This window comes from Bradysia coprophila, assembly GCF_014529535.1.
Source record: "Bradysia coprophila strain Holo2 chromosome IV unlocalized genomic scaffold, BU_Bcop_v1 contig_106, whole genome shotgun sequence".
NCBI lineage: Eukaryota > Metazoa > Arthropoda > Insecta > Diptera > Sciaridae > Bradysia > Bradysia coprophila.
Window position 1 is genome coordinate 3,182,422 of NW_023503372.1, and position 26,026 is coordinate 3,208,447.

The 26,026-nt window shown below is 36.4% G+C and overlaps 1 protein-coding gene across 7 annotated transcripts in view; it reads right to left on the reverse strand.

Annotated features, from left to right (window-relative positions):
• LOC119070958 (fat-like cadherin-related tumor suppressor homolog) overlaps positions 1–26,026 on the reverse strand; it is a 274,427-nt gene that overhangs the window by 11,212 nt on the left and 237,189 nt on the right. For 4 of the 7 annotated variants that reach the window (XM_037175522.1, XM_037175521.1, XM_037175518.1 and 1 more), the window contains 8 exons: positions 17,560–17,652; positions 16,980–17,324; positions 8,679–9,079; positions 6,990–7,298; positions 3,806–4,967; positions 2,752–3,692; positions 290–2,577; positions 112–234 (listed from right to left, as the gene is read on the reverse strand). In XM_037175522.1, the coding sequence (XP_037031417.1) occupies positions 112–234; positions 290–2,577; positions 2,752–3,692; positions 3,806–4,967; positions 6,990–7,298; positions 8,679–9,079; positions 16,980–17,324; positions 17,560–17,652 (5,662 nt within the window). Of the gene's footprint in view, positions 1–111; positions 235–289; positions 2,578–2,751; positions 3,693–3,805; positions 4,968–6,989; positions 7,299–8,678; positions 9,080–16,979; positions 17,325–17,559; positions 17,653–20,369; positions 20,394–26,026 lie in introns of all 7 variants that reach the window. The other 3 variants (XM_037175520.1, XM_037175516.1, XM_037175515.1) reach the window with 1 other exon arrangement.

The window sequence follows — 26,026 nt, forward strand, 5'->3', positions numbered from 1 at the left end:
TTGCATCGAACATTAGGAGATACTTCACACAAATGAAGTAACAGATTTGAGGATTTTGTTGCGATATGTTTCTCGTTTCTAGAACTTTTAAAAATCAATAAAATAACTTACAGACAAGGACCAGATGCACACGGATCTTTGTCCTCTTTGCAGTACTGACCAGTGAAGCGAGAATGACACACACAATCGAAGCTTCCGCCTCCAAGATCTTTGCAAGTTCCTCCATTGTAGCACCTAAAAACTCAAATGTTAGGAATTTGAACGAAAAAGTGCTAGGCGCATAACTTACGGCTGAGTTCCACATACACCAAGCGGCACAAGAACCACCGATGTGTCACAACTAAATTCGACATTCGCAAATCGCTTCAGTACAGCTACTGAACTACCTCCAGTCATGTGCAACGGCACGGCGACTCTTGCTATTTTCACATCGTCCATGCATCCAACAAATCCCCGTTGAATGTCTTCAAATCCGAGAACAGTCGGATGCTGTCGCACTTCTGCACCCAAATACAGGTCATTTGCTTGAATGTTCAAAATGCCATTCACTCCCGGTGCATTGCCATTTGCCACATGTTTACCGTTTACAATCAATTTGGCACTGTTACCCTCTCGTTCCAGTTTAATTTCATGCCATTGACCATCGGATACGAATATGCTCGAAACGCTCACCATCCCTTCACCGGATCCGAGATCGAAACGATACTGGACCACTCCGTTTACAATCTCTAAGATGTTGTAGTCGACCTTTCCGGCTGCATACATTATGTTGCCGGTTGGTTGAATTGTCCGTATTCTTGTGGTGAATATCAGTTGATCTTCGAGCGTTTTCTTAGCGAGAGTTTTGTCAATGCGATATTGGGCGTAACTTTTACCGCTAAACGATACCGGATTCCGTGGTATATAACAACTGTCGTCCGCACATTTCATGATGTCCTTGTCGCAAGTGGGACCAGCAAATCCCTCCGGACAAATACAATGGAAGCCTTGTGTCGACAAATCGGGAACGCAAATCTTGTAGTTCGCGCATGGATTATGAGCACATTCGTTGACGGTGTCTTCACACTTTTCGCCACCATAACCGACCACACAATCGCACTCGATTTTGTGTTCATATCTTGCCGACACGAAACTGGTTACATCCGTCGTAACCGTGTGTATCCCCAGAGTGCTGAGATCAATTTTATCCTTACATTTGCCATGGTCGCCACAATATCGAGGAATGCATTTGGATTTTACGACTTCTTCCACCGACAGGTTCGTTAATTCCTCCAATTCGTCCAGTTTGTCTTCCAGCGATTTTCTGATCTCATCCGGTGAATAGTAACCGAAATGATTAGGATTAGCCTGTGGTTTTCTCACTGTAAACAGAACATCCAGATCTCGTTGAGTCTGTCGCTTGTCTCTCAAATCTAGCAGATGTGTGATGTTGGACAGAGATTTGTTTCGTTTGTATCTATGTCTGACCATATTAGAGTCATCACTCGATGATTGCACCGCCAGTATTACAACATCCTTCAAACGAGATCCAATCGCATTACGAATCGATCTGATGAACGTCTTACGATGACTGAGAATAAATTGTTCGGGACTGACTTTGCTGAAACGAATGACCACCGAATTTTTCAGCATTTCATTGGACACAAGTTCGACGGATATTTTGATGATAGCTGAGGCAGTAAATTTCCCATCCGTTGCAGTCACATTGACTCGATAGTCTCCAATATCTAGCCGAGGCAGAGCGTACAATGTTCCATTTGTTTTTGATATGTTGAACAGACTATTCGGTGAATACAAAACGCCTGCTGTTGGTGCCAATGCATACGACAGGGTGTCGTATTTATCCTGATCGGAAGCGAAAATTCGACCAATTTTGCCGCCGGGAAATTCGTCTTGGAACGAATTGATTGCAATTTCCTGTGGCGTTATAATTGGTGGATATTGAGATTCTTCGATGACTTTAACGTGCACCCATGTGTCCGAATACAAGGGTGGTGTTCCATTGTCAAACACACGGATTTGTAAGCGGTAACTATCCTTGACTTTATGATTGAATCGCGCAGCTGTTCGAAGTATGCCATCCTGTTCCAATCGGAATGCACCACCTTCATTTCCAGCCCTGAAGTCGAACGTGTATGGAGCGGCGTTCGGTACAGTGTCCAGATCGGTTATTTCGAATTTAAGCAATGTAAATCCGAGTTGCTTGTCCTCCTGAACAATGGTCGTGTAATTGTTCTTGGTAAAAACCGGTGGATTATCATTCGCATCGGAAATTTCGATGTTGATCAGAACGTACGACGACAGAACTGGAAAACCGTTATCTCGGGCACGCACTTCGAGAACATAATTTGAGACGGATTCTCTGTCCAACGGTGCAGCAACCGATATGTATCCCGATGTCTCTTCAATTTCAAATTGCTTCAGACGATCGCCTCGTTCGATGCTGTAGAATATTTTCCCATTGTCGCCGGAATCCAGGTCATTCGCCCGTACCTGCAGAATCTTATCACCGATCTGAGCATCTTCTCTTATTCTCGCCGAGTAAGAATTCTGGGTAAAGATGGGTGCGTTGTCATTCTATTGGAAATGAAAGAAATAAAAAAGAAAATTGTAAGAAGGGTGGCAAGGGTGGTGATGATTGACATGAAAATTATCTTTCAATTGTCCCTACTAGTCCATGACATTTCTGACTAAGGAGCTCTAAAACCGCACCAAATCATTCCTTCAAAACATATCATCGTTTGAACTTACCGTGTCTGTTACTGAAATGTTCAGAGTGGCCAAATTGCTCAACGGAGGAGTTCCACCATCAACTGCCTGTATTGTCAAGAAATAATCCCTAGCCCGTTCAAAGTCAAGAATATCAGCGACGTTAACAACTCCTGTGTTCTTGTTGATCCCAAACTTCTTTTGCTCATTTCCACCGATGATCGAGTAATAAACTTCAGCATTGACACCGGTGTCTTTCGAAGTAGCAACCACTTTAATTACTTCGGAACCAGGTGAACTCATCTCCGGAATGGATGCGAAATAGTGTTTGGACGTGAACTCGGGCGGATTGTCATTGACATCTTGAACGTTAACCACAAGCGTTGCGATCGTAGACTTCTTCGGTACACCTTGATCAGTGGCTTCAACTGTGAGGTTATAAATGGCCTTTTCCTCTCGATCGAGAGGCTTAGCCAATGTTATAATGCCACTGTCACGAGCTATTTTGAAGTGATCCTTGAACGAGTCCACAAACGAGTAGTTGATTTTCCGGTTGACACCAATGTCGTTGTCCGTGGCATGAACTTTTGTCACTAACGTGCCAACCTCTGCATCTTCCGGCAAAGTTACACTGTACGATTGCATCGAAAATTGTGGAGCATTATCGTTCAGATCCGTTACGACAATTTCAATTTGCGACGAACATTCCCAGCCGAAATGATCGCGATCCTGTACGTGAGCCACCAAATGATAGCGTGACTGGTTTTCTCGATCCAACTGTCGGGAGGTCTTTAAGTTTCCGTTATCTTTGTCCAATGAGAAATCGTCAGCACCGGTTCCAGTCAAATAATATCTCAATTTTGAGTTGATTGGCTCGTCGGCATCGGTTGCCTGAACATTTAGAATGAATGTTCCTAGGTTAGCACCTTCACTTAATACTTCTCGGTAGCGATATTTTAAGCAGTAAGGAGGATTATCGTTGGCTGGAATAGACGAGAAAATCGAAGGAAAATTAATTTAGTTGGTTCGTGTTGAACGCGCGCCTCAATTTGAATGGATAACTAAAATTTGATTAATCGAATAGAAAGGTACTCACCATCGATAACAGTCACAGCAACATTGGCCTTCGTCGTAAATGTGCCATCCGTAACGGTGATAGTTAGATCGTAACTGCTTATGGATTCTCTATCCAATGGTTTAGCTATGTATAGCTCACCAGTTGATCGTATTTGGAACTGAGACAATGAATCACCAGCAGTAATGTAGAATTCAATCGGAGTTTTCAAATCCAAGTCTTTGTCGGTGGTCGACATGAGTAAAATGACGGTTCCCGGTAGCGAATCTTCACTGACGGTCACTTCATATTTTTCTTTATCGAATTCCGGCGGACAATCGTTATAGTCTTTCAGTTTTATCAACACTGTCGTCCGCGCACTATGTTTAGGTTGACCGTTATCCGTTCCGATTACTTGAAAACTGTACTCACTACGCTTCTCTTTGTCCAGAGGCACCAATACACTGATCCACCCAGAATGGGCATCGATATCAAACACATTAGCTATATCACCGGCGTCCGGTGAAATCGAGTATCGAATATCACCGTTCGATCCATTATCTGTGTCACGAGCGGTCACTTTCATCACGATCGAACCTTTTTCGATATTTTCGGCTAACACCAGGTTGTACCGATTGCTTTCAAACACTGGACTGTTGTCATTTTCGTCTTGCACATGAAGTATAATTTCCGAAAAGGCCGACAACGACGGACTCGAATCACTTTCAGCCAACACTCCGATATAGTGCACATCTTCCATCTCACGATCTAATGATTTGGCCAGCCTCAATTCTCCCTGTTGATTGACTTGGAATTGTGGATCGTCAATGCTTCCCGAAATGATTCGATAATTTGCCGATGTATTCGTGGTCAGCTTCAGTCTTGTTATTACGGTGCCAGGTGGTGAGCTTTCCGATAAGAATAGCACTCGCTCCTTTTTCTCGAAATCTGGTGGAATTTCGGATGCAGCCATTATGTACACATCGACTGGTACATCGGAATGTAACGATGGCGAACCACCGTCATGGGCTCGGACGAAAAATTGATACTTTTGATTTTCGTACGGTTGGGCTGGTTTCTTGATGAATAAACCGCCCGTATTTTCGTCGATGTCGAACAAGTCCTTGACGCCAATGTTTTGTGAGTCGTAGATCACGTATTTGATTATTGCGTTTTGATTGTCGTCGGCATCAGTGGCTTTTATCTGGAAATTAATGGAGGATATTTTGAACATTAGGCGCTGCGAGTAAATTAAAGAAAATATGGGGAAAGGTTTTCCCTAAAATTAGTCGCAGCATTCTAGGCTATGCACAATAATTTTTCCTTCTTCTATTTTCTGAATGGCAGGGAAAGTTTTTGATTCTAAGAGGGTATCATAGTGGCCACAAAAATGCAAAGTTTCCAAAGGTCCCGTAGGGCTGTGCCAACTACCACAATAAATAAACGTGAGGTCTGACTGGTGTGGTCTTTTATAGCAAACGTTTTGGTTAAAACAAATGAAGTAAAAGATTTTCGATCGAACAAAAGAAGTAAAAACCTCAAACATTATGTGGGTGGTATGCTTGCAGTCTGTTTTTTTTACATTTAATTTATGCATTGAAACAGAAATTTTCGCCTTCACTGATGTCAGTCGACATCATCATAGAAATCGACGCACATAAGCTAGGCCTACATCCCATTTCTAATGGGCTTTTTCCCATTGATAACACATCACATTAACGTTCAAGAATCCTTTCTTCCATCAAACAATCCTCCTTTTATATGCAAAGAAGCCCATAAAATGTGACAACAGACCATTAAACTCATAAATACCAACAATTATGTAAATTGGAAACGAAAAAAGCGAAGAAAAAAAGAAGCGGAAGACACAAAAATCCCATATATCTTTCTATAGTCGACAAATGAGATGACAACCTAAAGTATCAAAGTTTTAATTACAAACACAAAATCATGAAAAACAACTTAACGATAAAGTATGTTTTTCCTTCGTTAGGCAAAAAAGCAGTAACTTCAGATTCAATGCTCGTTCAAACATGGTTATGATGGCAGAGAAGGATTTTTCGTTCCCCTAACATCACTTCAATCGACTCTTTTTTTATCTCTCATTTTTAATTTAATTTCCTCACGTTAGTGCTACAATGAAAAAAATCCTTTTTTTTCGCTCTCATGGATTTCAAGCGAAAAAATATCCACGGGAAAAATTAATGGTTACATTGTGTGGTTTAGTATGGCATTTGAATTATAATCTCTCGGCTTTGATTTACTGATGCGTTTAATGAGCTGCATGTATAACATTGAATATTGAAAATTAATCTCTTTTACAAGGAATTTGCATACATACTGTGTGTACACTCTGGTCAGACATGACAGCCCCGAACTTTTAATCACAATAGTTATCGGGATCAAAGAATCAATCGAATGTGATGAATTGACAATTTTCCGTTCGGAAATTTTATGTGGGAAAAAATCGCTTCTGTTACGAATTTGTGGTCAGACTACCGAACGGATGGAAATTAGAAATCGCTGCATGGAATCGAAATTTTTCGGGCGACTGTCATATCTTCCCGTTGGCATGGCCCGACAAATAAATAATTCATTTTTCCGCAATTTACGTTCTGAAATCAATTGTTATTAATATAATACACATCCCATTGAATTCCGCGATGTATTCACTGGTGGAACGTACGACTATTTAGTTAAAAATTGCATGTTATTTTTGTGGCTGGGCATGTACACACACACCCGCGTGCAATAATTTAATTGAACCGAAATTACAAATTTTCCATGAAATTTAATAAAGCCGTAAATTTTCACCGGGATGGGAAATGTTTAGCTTTGGTCTGTTTTAAATAAATTATGGGAATACAAAACGTCATGTACTCGTAGTACACTTTTGGTATATACACAAAACATGTACAGGACCCACCATGTAAAGCAGTAGTCAAGTAAGACGAGGAGAGAAGAAGAAAAAAAATTGTAAAATTTTATAAACTTTAAATTGCTTTTAGTTCTTTGGTGTATATCAGGGAAATTACTTTGTGGCACCATCTGTTTCACTTTGTATGTTCTATTACACAGCGCACAATAAAATTAGGAAAAATCTTGTAATTGTAGCAGAATCAAAAGCTAAACACTACGAAACAACCCTCCGCTGCAGAACACCACAACTCAACAATAAAATAAAATGTCTTTCCCACATTCACACAACATATTCACATTCACATACCTGTAAAAATGTTGCGTTAATTGAAAGGTTACCGTGTATGGCAACCTTGTATTCACGCAGATAAAACTCCGGTGCATTGTCATTTAAATCGCCCACTTTAACTTTAACAATTGTAAAGCCAGATCGTCCGCCACCATCTGTTGCTATGACCGGTATTTCATAGTTTTTGCGCACTTCACGGTCCAGCCGGACTTTTGTTACTATTTCGCCTTTGATATTGTCGATGGCAAAATATTCCTTCATTTCATCGGAAAATATGTCGTAAGTTAACGATCCGAATTCGCCGAAATCTTTGTCGTCGGCAGTGACCTGGAAGTGAAGAAAATAAATTGATTGAAATTGGTGGAATGGTAAGGTTTTCATTCAATTAGGAATAGAAATATCTAAAGCTGTAATTTTGATAGCGTCCAATGACATTACATTGAAATCGAAATATGATTGGTTTTGACTCAGGCACAAAGCAATTTTTTGATCTGCTATCGACAATACCGATAACAGTAAGCGCTGTCTTATCATAAAACTTTTATATTAATTTTATGTTAAATCTAATGAGGTAAAAGATTTTCTGTAAAAAATTTATTTTGAATAACAGAAGTAATAGATTTAATGGACACGCTTGCCGTTTATAAGAAACTTCACCCAACGTCTTACTTTCTTCCGTTTCTACTAAAAGTTCTGGAATATATCGGAAACACAATGGAATCAAATTTTAACCTGTTACGGTTATCATTTGTTACTGATAACAACGAAGAAGTGAGCGACAGTCTCTGATTGATACAGTCTTTATAGTAGAAAGATGTTCATGAAGTAAAAGATTCGTAGTCAATCTATTGAAAATACTTCGATCAAATGAAGTAATAGATCCGACATGCTTGCCGTCTGTGATAGCCTATTCTCATGATACTCCTATTACAGCGGAAAGATATTTGCGTCCCTTAATTTATTATGTTCTTTTGAGCAATTTGAGCACATTGTTCGATGCATTTTCCGTAATTCATCCACTTTAGCACAATCAATTCTTGTAAATTCCATTCTAAAATCCGTTTTACATAAAATCCTATTAGCTCATACCTCTGTGACATCGGCAGAACCGTATTTAACCATAGACAGTTTTTGTACGACAGGCCGGGGGCGACAGACACAGCAAAACCATGTTACAAAACAATGTAAACGATTTTCAACCATAATTCAACTGTCGGTGCTTGAAAGCTTCTTTTGTTTTCTTCCATTGTCTGCACAAAAGTTGTAACATTTGACCGTAAGTTAAAGATTCCGTCGGATACTGTGGCTGGTTACATAACAGTTGAATGCATTAGACAATTTAGTGTTTGCATTTAACGTAAATAAATGTCGGGAAGAATAACGGTGTCGGTATAGGCCGAACAAAAACACATTTTTGTATAATACAGGCATATAAAGCGGATAAAACTTGAAATTTTATCGAATGTTTACGAGGGAGGCAAGGGAGATTTTTCGAATAGAAAGTGGTACGCAATACGGTGACGATGTTATTGTTTAGTAAAACATTTCCCGTTTAATATCAAAATCAAATTAAAATTTTCAGCTTTCGATTTCCATCGCATAATTTACCATGAAAATAATGCAAATTTCACTGGCGCATAAAATCTTTGCAAAGCATTTGAAAATCACCGCCGATCAATTTGGAAATATTAATATACGAAAACTTACCGTTATAACAAGACGTCCTGCTAATTGATTTTCGTTAACCTTAACATCGTACATCTGATGAGGAAACACTGGGTTATGTAAATTTGCGGGTAAAATATTAATTTTCACTCGGGTAAAACTTGTATAAACTCCATCTGTCACCGAAACATTTAATACCGTCAAATGCTTTTCAGCAAAATTTTGCATATTCACTAAAGTTATTATTCCGGTGACCGGATGAATGGTGTACGTCTGTAATTCGTTGCCCTGTGCTATTGTGTATATCAAATTGTCATGGTCAACGTAATCGGGATCACTAGCCGAAACAACAGTGACAAATTGACCCCGGGATGCATGTTCGGAGAGGACACAGCTGTACGATGGTTGTTCAAACTTTGGTGGATTGTCGTTCATATCAGCAACTGGAAAATAAAAATTTGTTTTTGAGTTTAATTTTGCAGATAAATTTCAGCTCGAAATTGGGGTTTTGTCGGGGTTTTGTTTAAAATGTTAATTTGGGGTTTTTGTGGCAGAATCATTCTCCCACAATCGTTCTTTGTTATGTTGTAATGCTGAAAGAAACTGCACTGGCTCCACAGGAATTTTATTTCAATTTCTAAGGATTCGAAATTGTAAATTCAAGGAGAAAACCAAATTCTTGCGCTTGCGAAATTGTAGTTCATGGAAAAGTTGTATTGTCTGGCGAGTTAGGAATTACTGAGAAAATTGTAACTTTACACAGTCAGACCGACCAACAAACCGTTCCCATGAAGTACCTACCACAGCTAGATAAACGTATATACTGCATCTGTTACATAAACTTATTGGCAGCAATTCCATTGAAACATTCACCAATTTAAGTCCTACTTATCAATGTCTATTCATTCAGAACCTTACACATCTTGATTTACTACGTTCGTTATAATTTTCAGGCATTCAAGAAGAATAATTGTCGCCGACAGAGTCATAACTATTACAATTCCGAAACTAGTCGATTCAGCAATTTTGCGAAAGTTCTTCGGAACGATGCATTGTCATCAGCTCCAAATCGACATACGGGTCATTTAATCTTCCTGCAACACCCATGACTAGTATGTTCCCAACAGGGGAATCGAAACAATCAATTTGAAAAAGTAATTTAAAGTTTGCCGGGGAAATTAAGATTTTCCGATAACCGGTTCGTTTCTGACTGGAAAACTTTCTACTTTGCATTTTCGCTTATATATTCTTCGCATAAAGCTGTGTGAATAACATCCGAAATTCGTAGCAAAAATTATAATTAAAAGTTTCGAAAATTGCTAAGTAATTACACAAAAGAAGCTGTGCCATTATGACTGAGGGATAAACAGAATATCATTGTTAAATTAACTGAAATTTTATCATAATCAGAATGGTGTTGGTTGAAAGGTATTATACGATTTATAACACCGAAAAGAACTGGGAAAAACCGGCGATGATGGATGGTAGACAAACATACCCGAACGATTGAAACACCGAAAATATTGTAAAGTTTACTCAATAAAAGCATTAAAATGACTCCAATTTCGTCTTCGTTTTTTAAATGTTTTCCGTGGCAATAGGTGGGAGCCAGTCACTTCAAACAGCATTTTCGAACGTAAACTTTTAACATTGTTGAAGTCTTAAAAAAATGATTTCTCTCTAACACTCGACTCCATTACACAACCCGAAAATGTTGAAATTCTCTTCCCTAGCAATAATTTCCAGCATCATGGAGGAGGCAATGAAAATCATATTTCATGCCAAAAGAAAAATGGAAATAAACAATTGCCTTTAAAATGATGATGCCTGTTATACGCATTATGTTTTCCAATTGTTCGGCGTTTATTAATTTGGGCGTGAAAATCAAATGTTTTAGAAAATAAGCCGCTGCTGTGAGCTTTTGGCTGTTGATATGAATTGTGTGAATTGTTAGTTGGCAAAGCGTTTAGCTTTCCCAATCACACTGTATAATGACTATGGAAACAAAAGGTGGTAAATGAATAAGATATTTTTCAGTAAATTGCCGTAGATGTAATTGTTTTGCAGACTCTATTGTGATGATGATATTACAATAAAATCTATAGAATACTCGTCGGAGTGGGGTGAAGTACAATCGATACGATTTTACAGCGGAAAAGAATTTCGATTAACCGGCAATGTGGCAACTATAATAAATGAATCTATTGTCATTTTAACTGCAAAATTGGACAGTTAAATTTTGAATACTTTTGAATACGACAAAGCGATACTTTTAATAAGATTTGACTTTAAAATTTTGCAACCCAAAATTATAAAATTTAAACGACCATTCATCTGCTATCGACAACGATTAATACCACCTGTGTTCTCTTTTACATAGCAAAATGTAATGATAAAAATATTGAAGTAAAATATTTTGTATCAAACAACAACACATGAAGTAACAGATGATTTTGTTGCGATACGTTAGCCACTTCTGAAAGGTTAACACAATGTGATATGTGAGTATCGCGTTCCGCGTTTGAAAAGTACAAATAGTAAATTATCTATTTAGAAACGTTGTACATATTATGTTACCAGACGTGAAAATGAGGAGAGTCCGGTTAGCATATGCATTTATTTTGCAGAAGCATATCGAATGTTAAACATCTAGGCTGGTCATTTAAATCTCAACCTGTTCAGAGACTTAACCAGGACGTACTTTCAAAAATTTTGTCTCGATAATATCTCGAAGAATCAATATCACGAAACGGTATTACGAACGGGATGGCTCAGTGATTACGTACTCGCCTAAATGAACCGAGTTCGATTCCCGTGTCAGATAATTCCACATGGATTTTTTCTAGCGATTACATCGTCCTAAAGTTCACTCAAGTTTCATAATTTGGCTAGTGTGTTTGGTGTGTGAAACGATGTAACCCAAATAAAATCAATTTGTCAAGCCTATATTTAGACAAGGTATAACGTTCCTCAAGTATTAGCATACTTCAGGGCATGGTTCGGAAGTCACGTAAGCACGTGGGCGTTGCGCAGACAAGACTGCACTTGTTATTATGGCCGTAAAATGCCAATCTCTAAACAAATCAAAATAGATCTGGTTAGTTATGAACCATGCTTTCAGGTCAATATCAGGTTAAAATAAGCCTGGGTCGAATATGATAGATATGATAAACTATGATAGAATGAAGATGACTGTTTTGAAATGTTCGTGCCCCTGTTTGGCATCCTCTGCAAAACTGATTATAAATCAAATTTACCACATGAACGTTGACAAGGCAAAGGCTAACGAAATCAATCATAGAATATGGGGTTAATCAAAATGATTTTTCCGATCTATTGACATAATTAATGGAATAAACGATTCGAAAATGAAATTATCATTCGAATAACAGCGAAAAAAAACCCAATCGAATATTCTCAACAAAATAATGATTCCGAATCGTGGGAATGAAAAAGCTGAATGAAAAAGAATAATAAATTAAAATAAATTTTTCGGTTTGAATAAAGTGGATCGAGAGAGAAGCGGGATGCATTTAAAATGCATACTAAAAATCCCCGTGTACTGTACATAGAGAATATAACTACACTTTTAACAAAACGAAAAAGATTAATAAATAATGCAATTTGAAAGAAATAAATTGAAAATGGGAACGAAAACTCAGCACTAAAATGTAATATTCTGTGTGAACACTGGAGAACATAGTTCTGCATTGATATCAAACTCATATTTTATGTGTTTTTGTGCTTGTTTTAAAATTAATTTAAAAAGACAATTTTAAAGGAATTTCATGTACGCAATGCAGCAGAAAATATTACGAAGTGACTATTTGCACTTAAGTGCAAATAGTGTATAAAGAGACTATTCGCACTTAAGGGCAATTAGTGTTCTAATAGACTATTTGCACTTAAGTGCCAATAGTCTTCCTATACACTATTTGCACTGAAGTGCAAATAGTGTCTTAATGGACTATTTGCACTTATATGTTTTTGAGAAAATGAAAATATAAGTGGAAAGTAGTACTGTTTTTTCCTCGAAATGACGAAAGGCAGTCAACTAGAGATGTGCGGGCCGCCCGAAATTCACCTACCCGACCCGGCCCAGCCCGGCCCGACCGGGCTTGGGTCCGGGTTTCAAAAATTAGTCGGGCTCGGGCGGGTTCGGGTTTCAAAAACAAAGATTCGGGCCGGCCCGACTTTGTTCGTCTTTTAAAAAAATGTGAAAACTTGAAGAAAAATTTAAATAAAATTTGTAGTACAGTCCTAGAGTAAGCTTCCTTTCAAGTGTTCGATAGATTTGTGAGACTACATTATTATAACGATAGCTAACCGAACGATTTCCACTTGTTAGGCGCGCCAATTTTAGGTTTTTTCGCTCAATAAAAAATATACGGGCCGAGTCGGGCCGGGCCGGGTTTCACTACAAAATTCTCGGGTCGGGTCGGGCTCGGGCATTAAAAATTAGTCTGGGCCGGGCTGGGTCGGGTTTTGAAAATAGGTCGGCCCGCACATCTCTACAGTCAACTTCCGTTATAATATAAGTGCAGTTTGAAACAGTTAGACGCACAAACTAATTTTTTTAATGAAATTTGAAAAAAAAACCTACAAAAACAAGTTCAGATTAGGTTTAATACGCCATCTAACGGTTAACGGTCGGCAACATAAGCTTATCAAACAGCTCGTAAACGGTTTGTTTCGAAATAACTATTTTGGAAATAGTCTTCTAATAACTTGATCGTCTGCTGAGAGTAGAAAGATTAGAGAAAATTAGTACAAACTTTAACATTTCAAATGTCTCACTGTCATTTTTTTCATAGAATGTCATTGAGAATTCGCAACGACACAATGAAATTCTCTGAAAATTTTGATAGTGAGACATTTGAAATGTTAAAGATTGTAGATTAACGCCGATATTAACCTTAATTTTCCTTATGCAAATAGCCACGAGCAAGAGTGTTCCATCGACAAAACTTGATTTTTGCTTCTACAAATGGTCAGAAAGAAGAGTTTTACATCGGCAACACTTGATTCTTACTTCTACCAACGCACTCCAAAACAGGCACGACAACACATTTAATATAAGAGGCCTACTCGACGCAGTAGTCAGAATTTTTCATATAAATTTAGTTTTTTATGTTGGTATAATACCACTGCGGGACCAAAATAAGAGGCTTTTTGACCGTTAAAAAAATCTGCTCTTGTGCTTGTTCTTGGAGTGCGTTGCTTCTACGAATGTCCAAAAGGAAGAGTCCAATTGAAAGACTAACTACTGTTCCGGAGTCCTGAGGTCATTTGCTATACGCTAACACTTTATTTGACTAAAATCCTCCGAGAAAAATTTGATAATTTTTCTCTTGATATTACTAACATTGGATCTGATATATTCGTGACATATCGAAGCGTTTTCTATTGATAAGGTAAAACAATAGTAGACGATAAAGAATGACTGCCATAGTACCGTTCCAGATGCTGTTCCAGCTGTAGAGCCCTCAGAAAGAAGAAAAAAATCTGCATTTTGGCACCAACTTTTTTTCTAGCACTTCTGTGGGCTTGCAGCACAAAAGTACTGGGCTCATTTATGTGTGGAACGATAGTGGGTGAGGCCAGATACAACACCCCATACTTAGTTCCGTGGAACAACGAAGCTGCAGAGAAGCAGTACTCTCCGAACATTCACTATATTTTAAGTCATAGCTCTCGTGGATCAACTAGCACCAAGCAGTGCGTATACTCTATCTGTAGGTCTTTCCAAGGCCGACAATCGTACAACATTACAACAATTTAAAATAATTTTTTCTTGAGTTATTGCCGAAAAACTGTTTTCGGTACTCTCTGACATGTGATCACTTTTGAACACTTTTCACAGAAAACAAATTTTTTTTAGAAAAAGTGAAAGATACGTGTTTCCTAGAATTGAAAGTCGAATCCAACGAGCTATCACTCATTAAAATCGGAGTCGGCTTGTTCCCCAATCACCTGAAGTCTTGGCGATATGACTGTTAAGAGTCATATCGCCAAAACTTCAGGTGATTTTCTTAACTTTGAGAACAAGTGGTCTTCGATGAGTGATAGCTCGTTGGATTCGACTTTCAATTCTAGGAAACACGTATCTTTCACTTTTTCGAGAAAAAAAATTATATTCTGTGAAAAGCGCTCAAAAGTAGAGACATGTCAGAGGGTACCGAAAACAGTTTTTTGGCAATAACTCAAGAAAAAATTATTTTAGATTGTTGTAATGTTGTTGTACTAATGTCGGCCTTGAAAAGACCTTCAGGTAGAGTATACGCACTGGCTGGTGCGAGTACATCCACGAGAGTTATTTTTAATAATATAGTGAATCTTCGGAGAGTCCGCCTTCCCTGCAGCTTCGACGTTCCACGGAACTGAGTATGGGGTGTTGTAGCTGGCCTCACCCACTATCGTTCCACATATAAATGAACCCAGTACTTTTGTGTTGCTAGCCTACAGAAGTCTTGGAAAAAACGTTGGTGCCAAAATCCTTCTTTCTGGAGGCTCCACAGCTGGAACAGCATCTGGAACGGTACTAAAGCAGTCATTTTTTGTCGTCTACTATTCTTTTACCTTATCAATAAAAAGGCGCTTCGCTATGTCGCGAATATATGTCGTTAAAACAGATCCAAAGTTAGCAATATCAAGAGAAAAAATGTTAAATTTTTCTCGGATGATTTTAGTCAAATAAAGTGTTAGCGTATAGCAAATGACCTCAGGACTCCGGAAAAGTAATTAGTTTCTCAATTGGACCAACATTTGCTACGCGACAGGAGTTTGGAAAAACGACATGATCAAGTGGGACGACACTCTTAGTCATCAAATTGACTATTTCATTGGAAAAATACCATTTTGTTACGGACTAACAGCAAAAAATATTGCGATTGTAAAATAACTGTCTTCAATATGGCATACTCCACCCCCTCCCACCACTCATATTGATACATTGAAATACACACACCACATCAAAAAAATCTAAGCAATGAGGGAGGTACAAAAGAAATTTTTTTCCAATTTTTTAACGTTTTCTTGAAGAATTCGGAAAATAAAAGGACCCGTGTTTTTGTCTTTTTTGATTCTAGCAATAGTGCTCTCTAAAGGACACTTTATACTTCCCATGTAGATGACGATTACAACAACAATTTGTATGGCGGGTGTGATCGGGTGCGAAAAATTTTTCACCTTCAAAGTGATAATTTTTGGAATTTTGTCTTTTTCGAGAGAAGAAAAAACACGGGTCCCTTTATTTTTCAAGAAAATCAACTAAAAAGTATATGCGGTACCTCAATGGAGAGAATCGTAAGGATACGTACTTTTCGGTCATGTGACATTTGAAGGAACTTTCAAATTGTTGAAATTGAAAATTAAGAAGTTTATTTCTTCCCATACTTTAATTGAAGTTAATTATAATGTTCACTATTTGCACACAAAGACTATTTGCCCTTACACAGGTTAGCAGTCGCTATGTAACACGATTTTGCGCAGCGCAAAATCGTGTTACATAGCGACTGCTAACCTGTGTAAGGGCAAATAGTCTTTGTGCTAATTTAACTTAAGTGCAAATAGTGTATTAGAAGACTAATTGCACTTAAGTGCAAATAGCGTATTAGAATACTATTTGCACTTAAGTGCAAATAGTGTATAAGACTAATTGCACTTAAGTGCAAATAGTGTATAAGAAGACTATTTGCACTTAAGGGCAAATAGCACGCGCCAAAATATTATTAATTTATTTGCTAAGCACATTTTCTTCTAGCAATGTTTCGCGCCGCTATAATTCCTTTTAAATACTTCGTACGATGTCATATAATAAGAATACGTTTTTCGGAAAATGGGAACGGGGAATTTTTGAACGTCTGTCTATATGTTATGTACGTATGCAGGCACATATATCCCAGAACTGAAATAATATACGAACTAATAAGCACCGACATAACTCTGGTGGCGTTAAATAATTTCGTATGAATTTTCAAACAGAATTTAATGCTCTTTTAAGATGCATTACGATGAATGCGATGCAGTATCAACGAAATTGAACGTACCGGAGACGTTAGAAGACGTCGGAATGCCGACTCGAAATTTTACTACGCTCTGGATGGCATATTTATTCCGGAAATTAATTCAGTGAGCTTGAGTGCTTAAATATTATGCAAATATTGTTCGTTACTCTCGACACTGTCTTTATTACTGTGTTAATTACTTCCGAACGTTCGCACGTAAATATACCGTCGCGAAATTGATTACTTTCCCTAAATCATTTTAATAAATCTGTTACGACACCCGAGTAATATTTTAAGTTCTTACATTTATATCGAACAAACATCTTTAGATACATACCTGTCACCCAAACGTGTGCCGTTGAACTGAGACTCGGCACACCCTTATCCGTTGCAATCACTGTAAAATGATGAGCCGTAGCCGCTTCGTGATCCAATGCTTTCTTCAGGTACACAACCCCTTCGACCGGATCCATGTGGAAGAATTCTGACGAATTCTTGTTGTCCGTTTGAAGGTTGTACGTTATCATTTGATTGATACCGGTGTCATTGTCTTTGGCTATAATTTTCAGAATAGCTGTGCCGAACGGTGACCCTTCCGACACGGATATATTGTAGCTGTCGTGTTCGATTTCCGGCGGACAATCGTTCACATCTTGAACGAGCACATTGATGGGCACCTCAGCTGAAACATGGAGAATTTTGAAATTGAAACAATGAATTCCCGGATGAGGTAGACGAGACGATAGTGCAACAATTTTCTTAGTATTGTCGCCATAAAGTTCTCTCTATTTCAATGGAGTTCAACCGAAAAACGGTTTTTCCAACTCGTTTTTTTTTGTTCATATCATTGTTCGAACATATATCATTTTCATGCAACCGCATGAAACGTAAAATCAAAAGTTAATTTAAACACTCACCTGAAACACCAGAAACACTATCGGTTGCACGAATGACAAGCTCATAACTTTGTTTCTGTTCGTAGTCCAATTCATCCACAACGTATATGGCACCTGCGATAAGAACGTATTGTAAAACCGAGTCATATAAGTTTTCATACAGAATTTTGAATGGAGGTGAGTTTTTGTTGACTGACTATATGTGACACATTATATATATAGTATATGGATGTGGGAAGCTATAGGTGGTATGCAATGAAGAAATGTAATATTTTGCATTTATAAATTGGGTTATTGGGGGAAAAAAAGTTTTGTTATAACCGATATGCATTTTATATAAATTGCATGGGAAAATAGGTGTATGTATGATGATTTCTGTCGACAATGTGTGAATATTATGAGACGGGGTGAATGATGTATCAAATGAATTGATATTTTCGGTGCTTTCTATATCCCTATTGTGATGCCCGGAAATTATTGCGAAAATATTTTGTGTGTGATATAGATCGCTTTGTTGTGTGCTGGATGATTATTGTGATAACATGGAAAAAACTCTTGTGTCATGCATGATAGCATCAGAATAATATCGAATATTATTTTACACATTTTAAAAATAAATTTCTACAGTGAACGACATCTCAAATGTCTCACTGTCATTTTTTTCAAAGAATTTTATTGTGAATTTTTAATGACACAATAAAATTCTCAGAAAAATTTGACAGTGAGACATTTGAGATGTCGTTCACTGTATTTTATCGAATACACATTTTTGTTTCACTTTACGTTCCGAAAAATAGTAATCTAATAATAATATTCAATAACACACAAACGAAATGAAAACCGTAAATGTGGCACAGCAGCAGTAAAATACAGTATAACTGTTGCGAATGATATTCGGGATATAAATTTGTGATTATCAGCATCAATAATAATTTACAATTAACATCACGTATCAAGTGAATTCATGCGAAATGATATTCTGTACAATAGTCGTTGTTAATGGTGACAGTGTCGCCGTTACAATAACCTAAATTTGCCCATCGACCAACGAATCGAGAGCGTAAACGATTTGGATTTTTTTAGATTTAATTCCAATGTTGGAATGAGGAGAAAACCACTGCCAAAAACCATCATTATCGTCATTTGTGTCCTAATCTACTCCTCGATGAAGCATATTAGCTACAAATTTTCTTTGAAATTCTACATCGTTTAATCAAGGAATGTCTTTGCGAAAATTATTTCCTATATTTTCCTAAATTTTCGCCCATTTTCCTACATTTTTCCAAATTTCCACTACGTTTTATCAGACGTCTTTGGGAAAACAGTTTCACATATTTTCCTAAATTTCGATCACAAACTAGGTAGGTAAAATCGTGGGGTAACTACCGTCCGTGTTACGCAGGATCTATTATTTACCGAAATTTACCGAATTTATGTTTCAAAAGATTCAGTGAGTATTCGGTAAATTTTGGTAAATTTCAGTAAATTCGGCTAACGAATTTATTAATGAAAGGCCCTGTTACTGATTCAAAACCATTGGGACTTGGGTCAACCACTGGTGGTAAGGACACCGATAATATAAAGTTATTATATAAGAATTATGAAGAAAATATCATCGTGAAAGTTAGTCCCTGTCGGCAGGGTGATCTTAATGTTAAGCATTAAAAGATGGGCGAGCGTAAGTAAATTATACCTCCATCATCATCTGAAATTTATTGATTTAACATTGAAAATTATTGCATTTCATTAACATCATTTGAATTCGATCGGAAACAATTTGCTGAGATTCTATTTTTAAGAATTAATTCTAATCATAGGAAACTTCAACATTAAATTTTGATTGCACGCCCTTCTATGTACGACACATATTTTTTTTAACAAAATTCCGAGAACTTCTTTCTATTTCAAAATTTGTAACAATTCTCCCAACATTTTAAAAGTGGTTTTCCCCCTCGTGCTTTGATATCTGCAAACGTTCAATTGAATTGCACATCCCTTTTCACAATTTAACCAAAGTCAAATATTAAAGTTCCATGTTTTACGGCAAAGAAAGAACGAAAGAAAAAAAAAACTTTCAATCTGGAAATCTCTGGGAAATTCGTATATGTCTCAATTGACATGTCGCAATACGGAAACGAATCACCTCACCTCCGAAAACATTCAAACATTCAGGAGCATATTTTATAATGTCGATTTTACTTTCAAAAATAAATTTGTGAAATAATTTCCGGCGGATACAGCAACGTTACGCAAAGTATTATTCAAAGTATATTTTTAATTTGATTTATATTTCCAAAAAAATGCATTTCATCCGTTCACAATGTTCGTCCATTAATGGTTCGATACAACCCAACGTCATTGAAATTTAATTTCGGCTGACAAAATCAATTTTAACTAATAGAAGGCCGCATTATGATACATTTATAGAGCTCTCATCGTTGCTGTGCATTTTAATCGAGATATATCCGAAATTATTAACCGTTTAATTAAAGCGCTTTATATAAATGTATACAAAAAAGGAACAAAAATGGTGCTAATGTGAGGAGCATTATGATACACTTTTGGCAAACAATTTTTAAACATTTAAAAAACTGAACGCAAAAAGAAGAAAAGCTTTTGTGCTTTTTTTTGTCAGATCAGAACATTAAAACGCAATTATACTAAAAAGCCACAGCAAAATATATTCTAGAAAAAAAAAGGAACGAAAAAAAAAACAGAAAATTTCGAAAATATAATTTAAAGAGCGTGCAATTACGTAACAAATATAAAGGCACCAGAAACAAACACATTTGTATGTACACAAAAAAAAACCAGCCATAATTGATACTCACAGGGACCATTTGTACTGTCTGGCGCTGCGGAAAAATGTTCGGTAAGTAATAGCTCTACTGGATATTATATGTATAATGTGTGGTAATTTGGTGTGTTTAAGTAAATTTTAGCCAAAATTTTTCTTCTACTTTTTTTCCGGTTTAGCTCAAACAATTTTTGAAAAATTTATTACACAGAGGTGTATATATACCGATGCAGTTATACACGACACATGGAAATGCAAACAGGATAATTTTGTTGGAATTATCGAAACTTTCTGGGCACGCTATGAATTGTGGATGATGCATGGCAGACCGATACTTTATACTCTTATAGCAATTTTCAGTTGTTTTTTAAAACAGGAAGTGGTAGAAACAACCTAGCCATTTTTTTCGACCAGAATGTCAAAAGTAAACGACAAGTTCTGTATAGCATTGAAGTATTGAAGTAATAGATTTTGTATCAAACAAAGGGCTAGCATCAAACAATAGAAGTCGTAGATATTTCATGATTTAACTGAGATACACTCGACGTTTGTAGAAGGTTGAAAAAACGATAAATAATAAAAACGAAAACTTAAGATAAGAGATATAAGGCTTCAATTGTACTGCCTTGCCAAAATTTAAACCACTCGATGGCTTTGCAGATTTTTATTTTTCCAGACGTCAGACTTTAGGCTCACCCACCACCACCGATTCAATGTCACCGTTAAAACCATATGCTAACAACACAACAAAATTTAATATAACGTGCGTCTAACATTCAATTTACTTTGTCAAAGTTGTTTTCGTTCATTTCATTTACGTTTTTTTGACGAAATTTCATTAACAATAAAGATTTGTTTATTTTTTTAAACCAAACCAGCCAGACAAGACGCCACGTTGTCAATTTTTGATAAAAGAAAACCTCAATAAAATAAGCAAAAAAACGGAAGAAAACATTTCTTAATTTCATTGACAAAAAGAATTACCAGCGCTGACAACAGAATACATATAATAGAGAAGACTCACAATTATGTTAACATTGGACAATTTCTGTTGGTTTTAAAGTTTTAACTCCGGCAAAGAGATGTATAGCGAAACATTGTAAAGTGGTTTACCAGTAGACACGGTTAACGTTTCCGTAAAATTTGTTGCAGAAAGACTTTGATATATTTTCTTTCAATCATCAAAAGCATAATTTGGTTAAAGAACACCCTTGAGGTATTTACATTAATTCCACCAAATCCACGGTACACAGCTCAGTGTTTGATCATTAAGTAGTAATTTTAAGTAGTTTTAATGAGCTTTCAGTAGTATACCGTTCGGATTATATGTTTACAAAGTTTCATTTGACAAACTTTAGACTTGTTTCCTTCGTTAAGTATATTTTAGAAATCTCCATTGAAAACGCCATTGCTACATGCCTTTCGTAGATGAACGTAGGGTTTTCGTTTCCATTTTTTTTTCTTATAATAAACCAATACCCCCATCCAACCAACCATATAGAAAACACTTTGTTAAATGACATAAAAGTTTAAAGTTGAAAATCTTTTACAAACAATGTGTCGTCAATCGGTTTCAAAAAAAAAAGTTTCACCATCCGTCCGACCGACTATAGGTTAAGTATACTCAGCTATTATACGTTCGTGCCACAGATGGTATTATTCCGCCACTTCAGATTCCAAGAGTAAATCGTTAAACAGTGCTAATTGAATTTAAACGATGATTTCTGCTAATTAAATTTTATGAAGAGTTATAAAGTATGGAATGGTATATCCCCACCAAGTTCTTATCAAATTATGTAAAGTGCAACATTGTCTTCTTTCTGAGAGAATGGGAACATTGGATTTATATATAAGTATTTGGAGGCCACTTTGCCTATTCGAGTGGTTCAGTTTTTAATATTTTCGTGAATCACATCTCAAGACGTCGGCGATATTGATCGAAAGAATGGGAAAACTTTTCCAATCATCTAAAGCCTCATTAATTAGTAATCCTTGTCAAACATCAAGAATTTCTTTTAATTCACGTGACAGACAGGTTTATTAATATTTTGACGTTTTTGGTGTATGAACTGTGTAGGTACGGAACAAATATAATGAACAATTTAACACAGAATTATTACCTGACACTTTAATCTATTCAATTGTATTCGTAAGACATTTTAATTATTTCCATATTAATTATAAATTATGAACTTGTATTATGATTTATGGAATAATAATTAAACATTAGACTCTATGCATGGAATATTTGATGGCATATATAACACCAACCATTTTCATGTACGCCCACCACCTCATATATTTCCCTTACAATAAATAATTTGAACAGATACCATATTAATTACAAAATGATTCACTAAATGCCGACGTGTATACTGCTACAATAAAGAAAATTGAGACAGACTGATGGCTCTTTTAATTTGTTCGAAAGCGAGCTGTGCGGTGCAATGTTGTAAAGAAACCACACCTGAATATGAATTGAAAGTCAGTGAATTTCGGAAAAGAACATTATCGTCGAAAATGCAGACATCCCACGCTGAGAGTGGGATCTGGAAGATTTTCGGTAAAAAGAAGGAAATTTATGGGAATATAAAGGTTCTTGTCGACAATCTGTGGTTCAATTTCCTTCAGAGTTCAATAGCGCTAATAAATTTTACTTATCGCGGTAGAGTTTATCGAAGAATTACATGTATCAACTGAAAAATCCTCTAATCGGAATCCAGATCTTGATTCAGAGTTCAATGTTAAAGAAGAGTTGGCTTAGAAACATCCATTTTACATTGACTTAGTGACGCTTTGAGATATTGATCAGACCAATTGTTACTTTCAGAACAACAGAAATAATTTTGGACAGCGGTGACAGAAATAAACTATAATCTTTGAGTATTGTGTGCTTTTACATTAAAATGTAATGTTAAAAGAAATGAAGTACAAGAATCTGATTCAATCTATCGCAAAAAATTCGATCAAAAGAAGTAATAGATTCGATAATTATCACAAGTCATATTCAGTCCGTCCGTCAAACGTAAATGGTTTGATTTCTCTCCTTATTTTTTAAATGTGGGAATCATTCAACTGTACAACAAGAATCAGGGGATAAAAGGCGTGTGGAAGACCTGATAGTGTCATCTGAAAAGGCGTCTTTCACACGAAAACCCAGCGATTTATCGAAGCAAAACGCTTATGTTTGCACTGAAAGCTAATACTCTCGGGGCTTTCCCAAAATTTATATAACGGATCCAAAGTCTATATAACATATCGTCCTATGCAATCAAATAGAATTTAAAGAGAATAATAACCCATTTTATATCGTTATGAATCAAATGTTGCTAATAGAATGGAATATGATGATGTCAGATTATCCTATAACAAGTCGGATCAACATTGTGACATATTATCCATTTCTAATCTGGATAAATGGATTAGTTTTGTAAATATGTAAGTCATCGTTTCCTGTACAGAATATTATATTGAGTCGGTTTCACGTCTCCGTGATGGTTAAATAGAGCACAGGAGAGAGAAAAAAGTGTATAAATCGGTTGAGGGAACTTGTCTTAAATTCTGTATGGTTTTTGTAATATATTCGCACTGTGCCGGATACGATGTAAAATGTTATAACGAAGCACATACAGAAAAAAAAATATCATCGTAATCGTCCCTATATGGTAGGTTTGAATTGTGAAAAGATTTTTCCGGCACCGTTCCGATGAAAATTCTATTTGAGAAAAATACGTTGTGATATGAATAAGAATTTAATGGTGTTTGATTCAATATTAATTTCTTTTGTGGGAGAATCTTTTGGGTTTTTGTTTTCTTTGCAATATTTTTTTTTGTCTGTTTAGGGTGTGTAACGAAATGTCTACGTGTCTTACCCCCAAACAATACGAAACACAAAACACAAAAAAAAATATTTAATAAAAATTCACGAGAATGTCTATATGGGTAGAGGGTATTGTGTTTCGGTCGGCTTTCCAGATGAGGGGAAAAATATATTAAATTGCTAAAGAAAATATGAAACCGCCACTTAATATCCTGCTGCTTACCTGGGGTACTTGATACTGTTTGTATTCCCTACATCCCATATTTTGACTGATAATGAAATTGAATTAAAAATTCATCAACGAATTCATTCGTTGTTCAATCAACAATGATAAATATTTCATATTTTGTTTCTTTATTGTGAAGAAATTTGTCGTCGACGGTATCACGGATGAGTTGGTTGTTATTAGATCGAAATTTTGAAAATTGTCTTATGAAGTCTGTTAATCAAGATATTGGAATTCGTTCTTCTGCGACCTTTCGTGTGTTATTTTAGCATATTTTCTTAACTGAATGGAAAACTTACAGCTCTTTTCCAGAGATGAACTGTTCATTATCTTCACTCTAGCTTGAAGTGGCATTCAAACAATGCAACAAATACGCTTAGACTCAACGATTGCCAGAATTCGTAGACTTTACTTAGAAAGGAAAACATCTGAAACAAGCACGTAGGCGAACATTGTTTGTAAAACTGAAAAATAACTCTCAAACCGTCTCGCTATTCGTGCAGTCAAGGGAGTTTAAAATATAAAAAACAGTGAACTTCATTGCCGAAGGAAGTCACGATATTTGAGTTATGATTCGAATAAAATGAAAACTTTTTAAACAAAAAATCCTATTCACATACTGTGAACGTTTCGGTACAAAGTTAACAAGCCCACACATTGTTTAACCGGAAACAATAGTTAGAGTCTAGGAAGGTGCTATTCGCGGACGGAATTGAACGCAGAGAGTTTCTTACTGTAAATCTGTTCACCCCTGAAATTAAGAATCTTTTGAAAGGACCAATCAAGTGAATTTTGAGCATTTTTCAGACACAAACGTTCGGTATCAGAATTCGACTTGATTTGATATTTTTACAATGAAAATATGATTTTATTGCGGGCGAATAGCATCCTCAACACCCTATTTATCGTTCACTCATGCTGGCGAATTGTCACTTCAAAAGACTTCAACATTTCTGTTGTTTTTATTTTATCCCCTTGTTGTGTTGTCGGTAATAATTGAATGTGTTAAGTAACCCCTTCACTGGCGTGTTAAAAAATCATAATATTACGTTAACATGCTCAGCATGTTTCTCAACACTTAATTGGATGAAATTTAAATTTGTTCATACTTCCAATTAATTCTAATTGACTTGGAGGAGGAAAAAAAATATATTTCGGTAAATTGACTCTATCCCATTCGCTTTTTTTATATGCGAAATAACAAGCTTGAGGGAACAAAACAATTCATTATTTCGGTGCCCAGGCATCGTGTAACACTCCATAAAAATAGCTGGGGAAAATTTATTTAATTTCATTTATTTTAAAAACAAAATCGCAACCCCAAAATAGCCATATTTTCCATTGAACCCCGATAGTGGTTTATAGCATTTAACTTCCTCTCCGTGTCGAAAATGCTGCCCATGATATGGGGCATTACGAAAAAAAACGCGAGCCGGCAGTGCTCTGCTACAGTCCATCTGAACATTTTATTCCATTTAACCAATGTTTTTGTGTTGCCATAAAAGCGATGATTTATGGACCAACGCAAAACTTGTATTTCAGAAATTAATTTATTGAATTTTATTGGCACTGTTGTACATTTACATTTTGTGAATCATTTTTTGTTGTTGTGTTGTGTTTCGGTGTGTGCCGATTTTGAGTATTT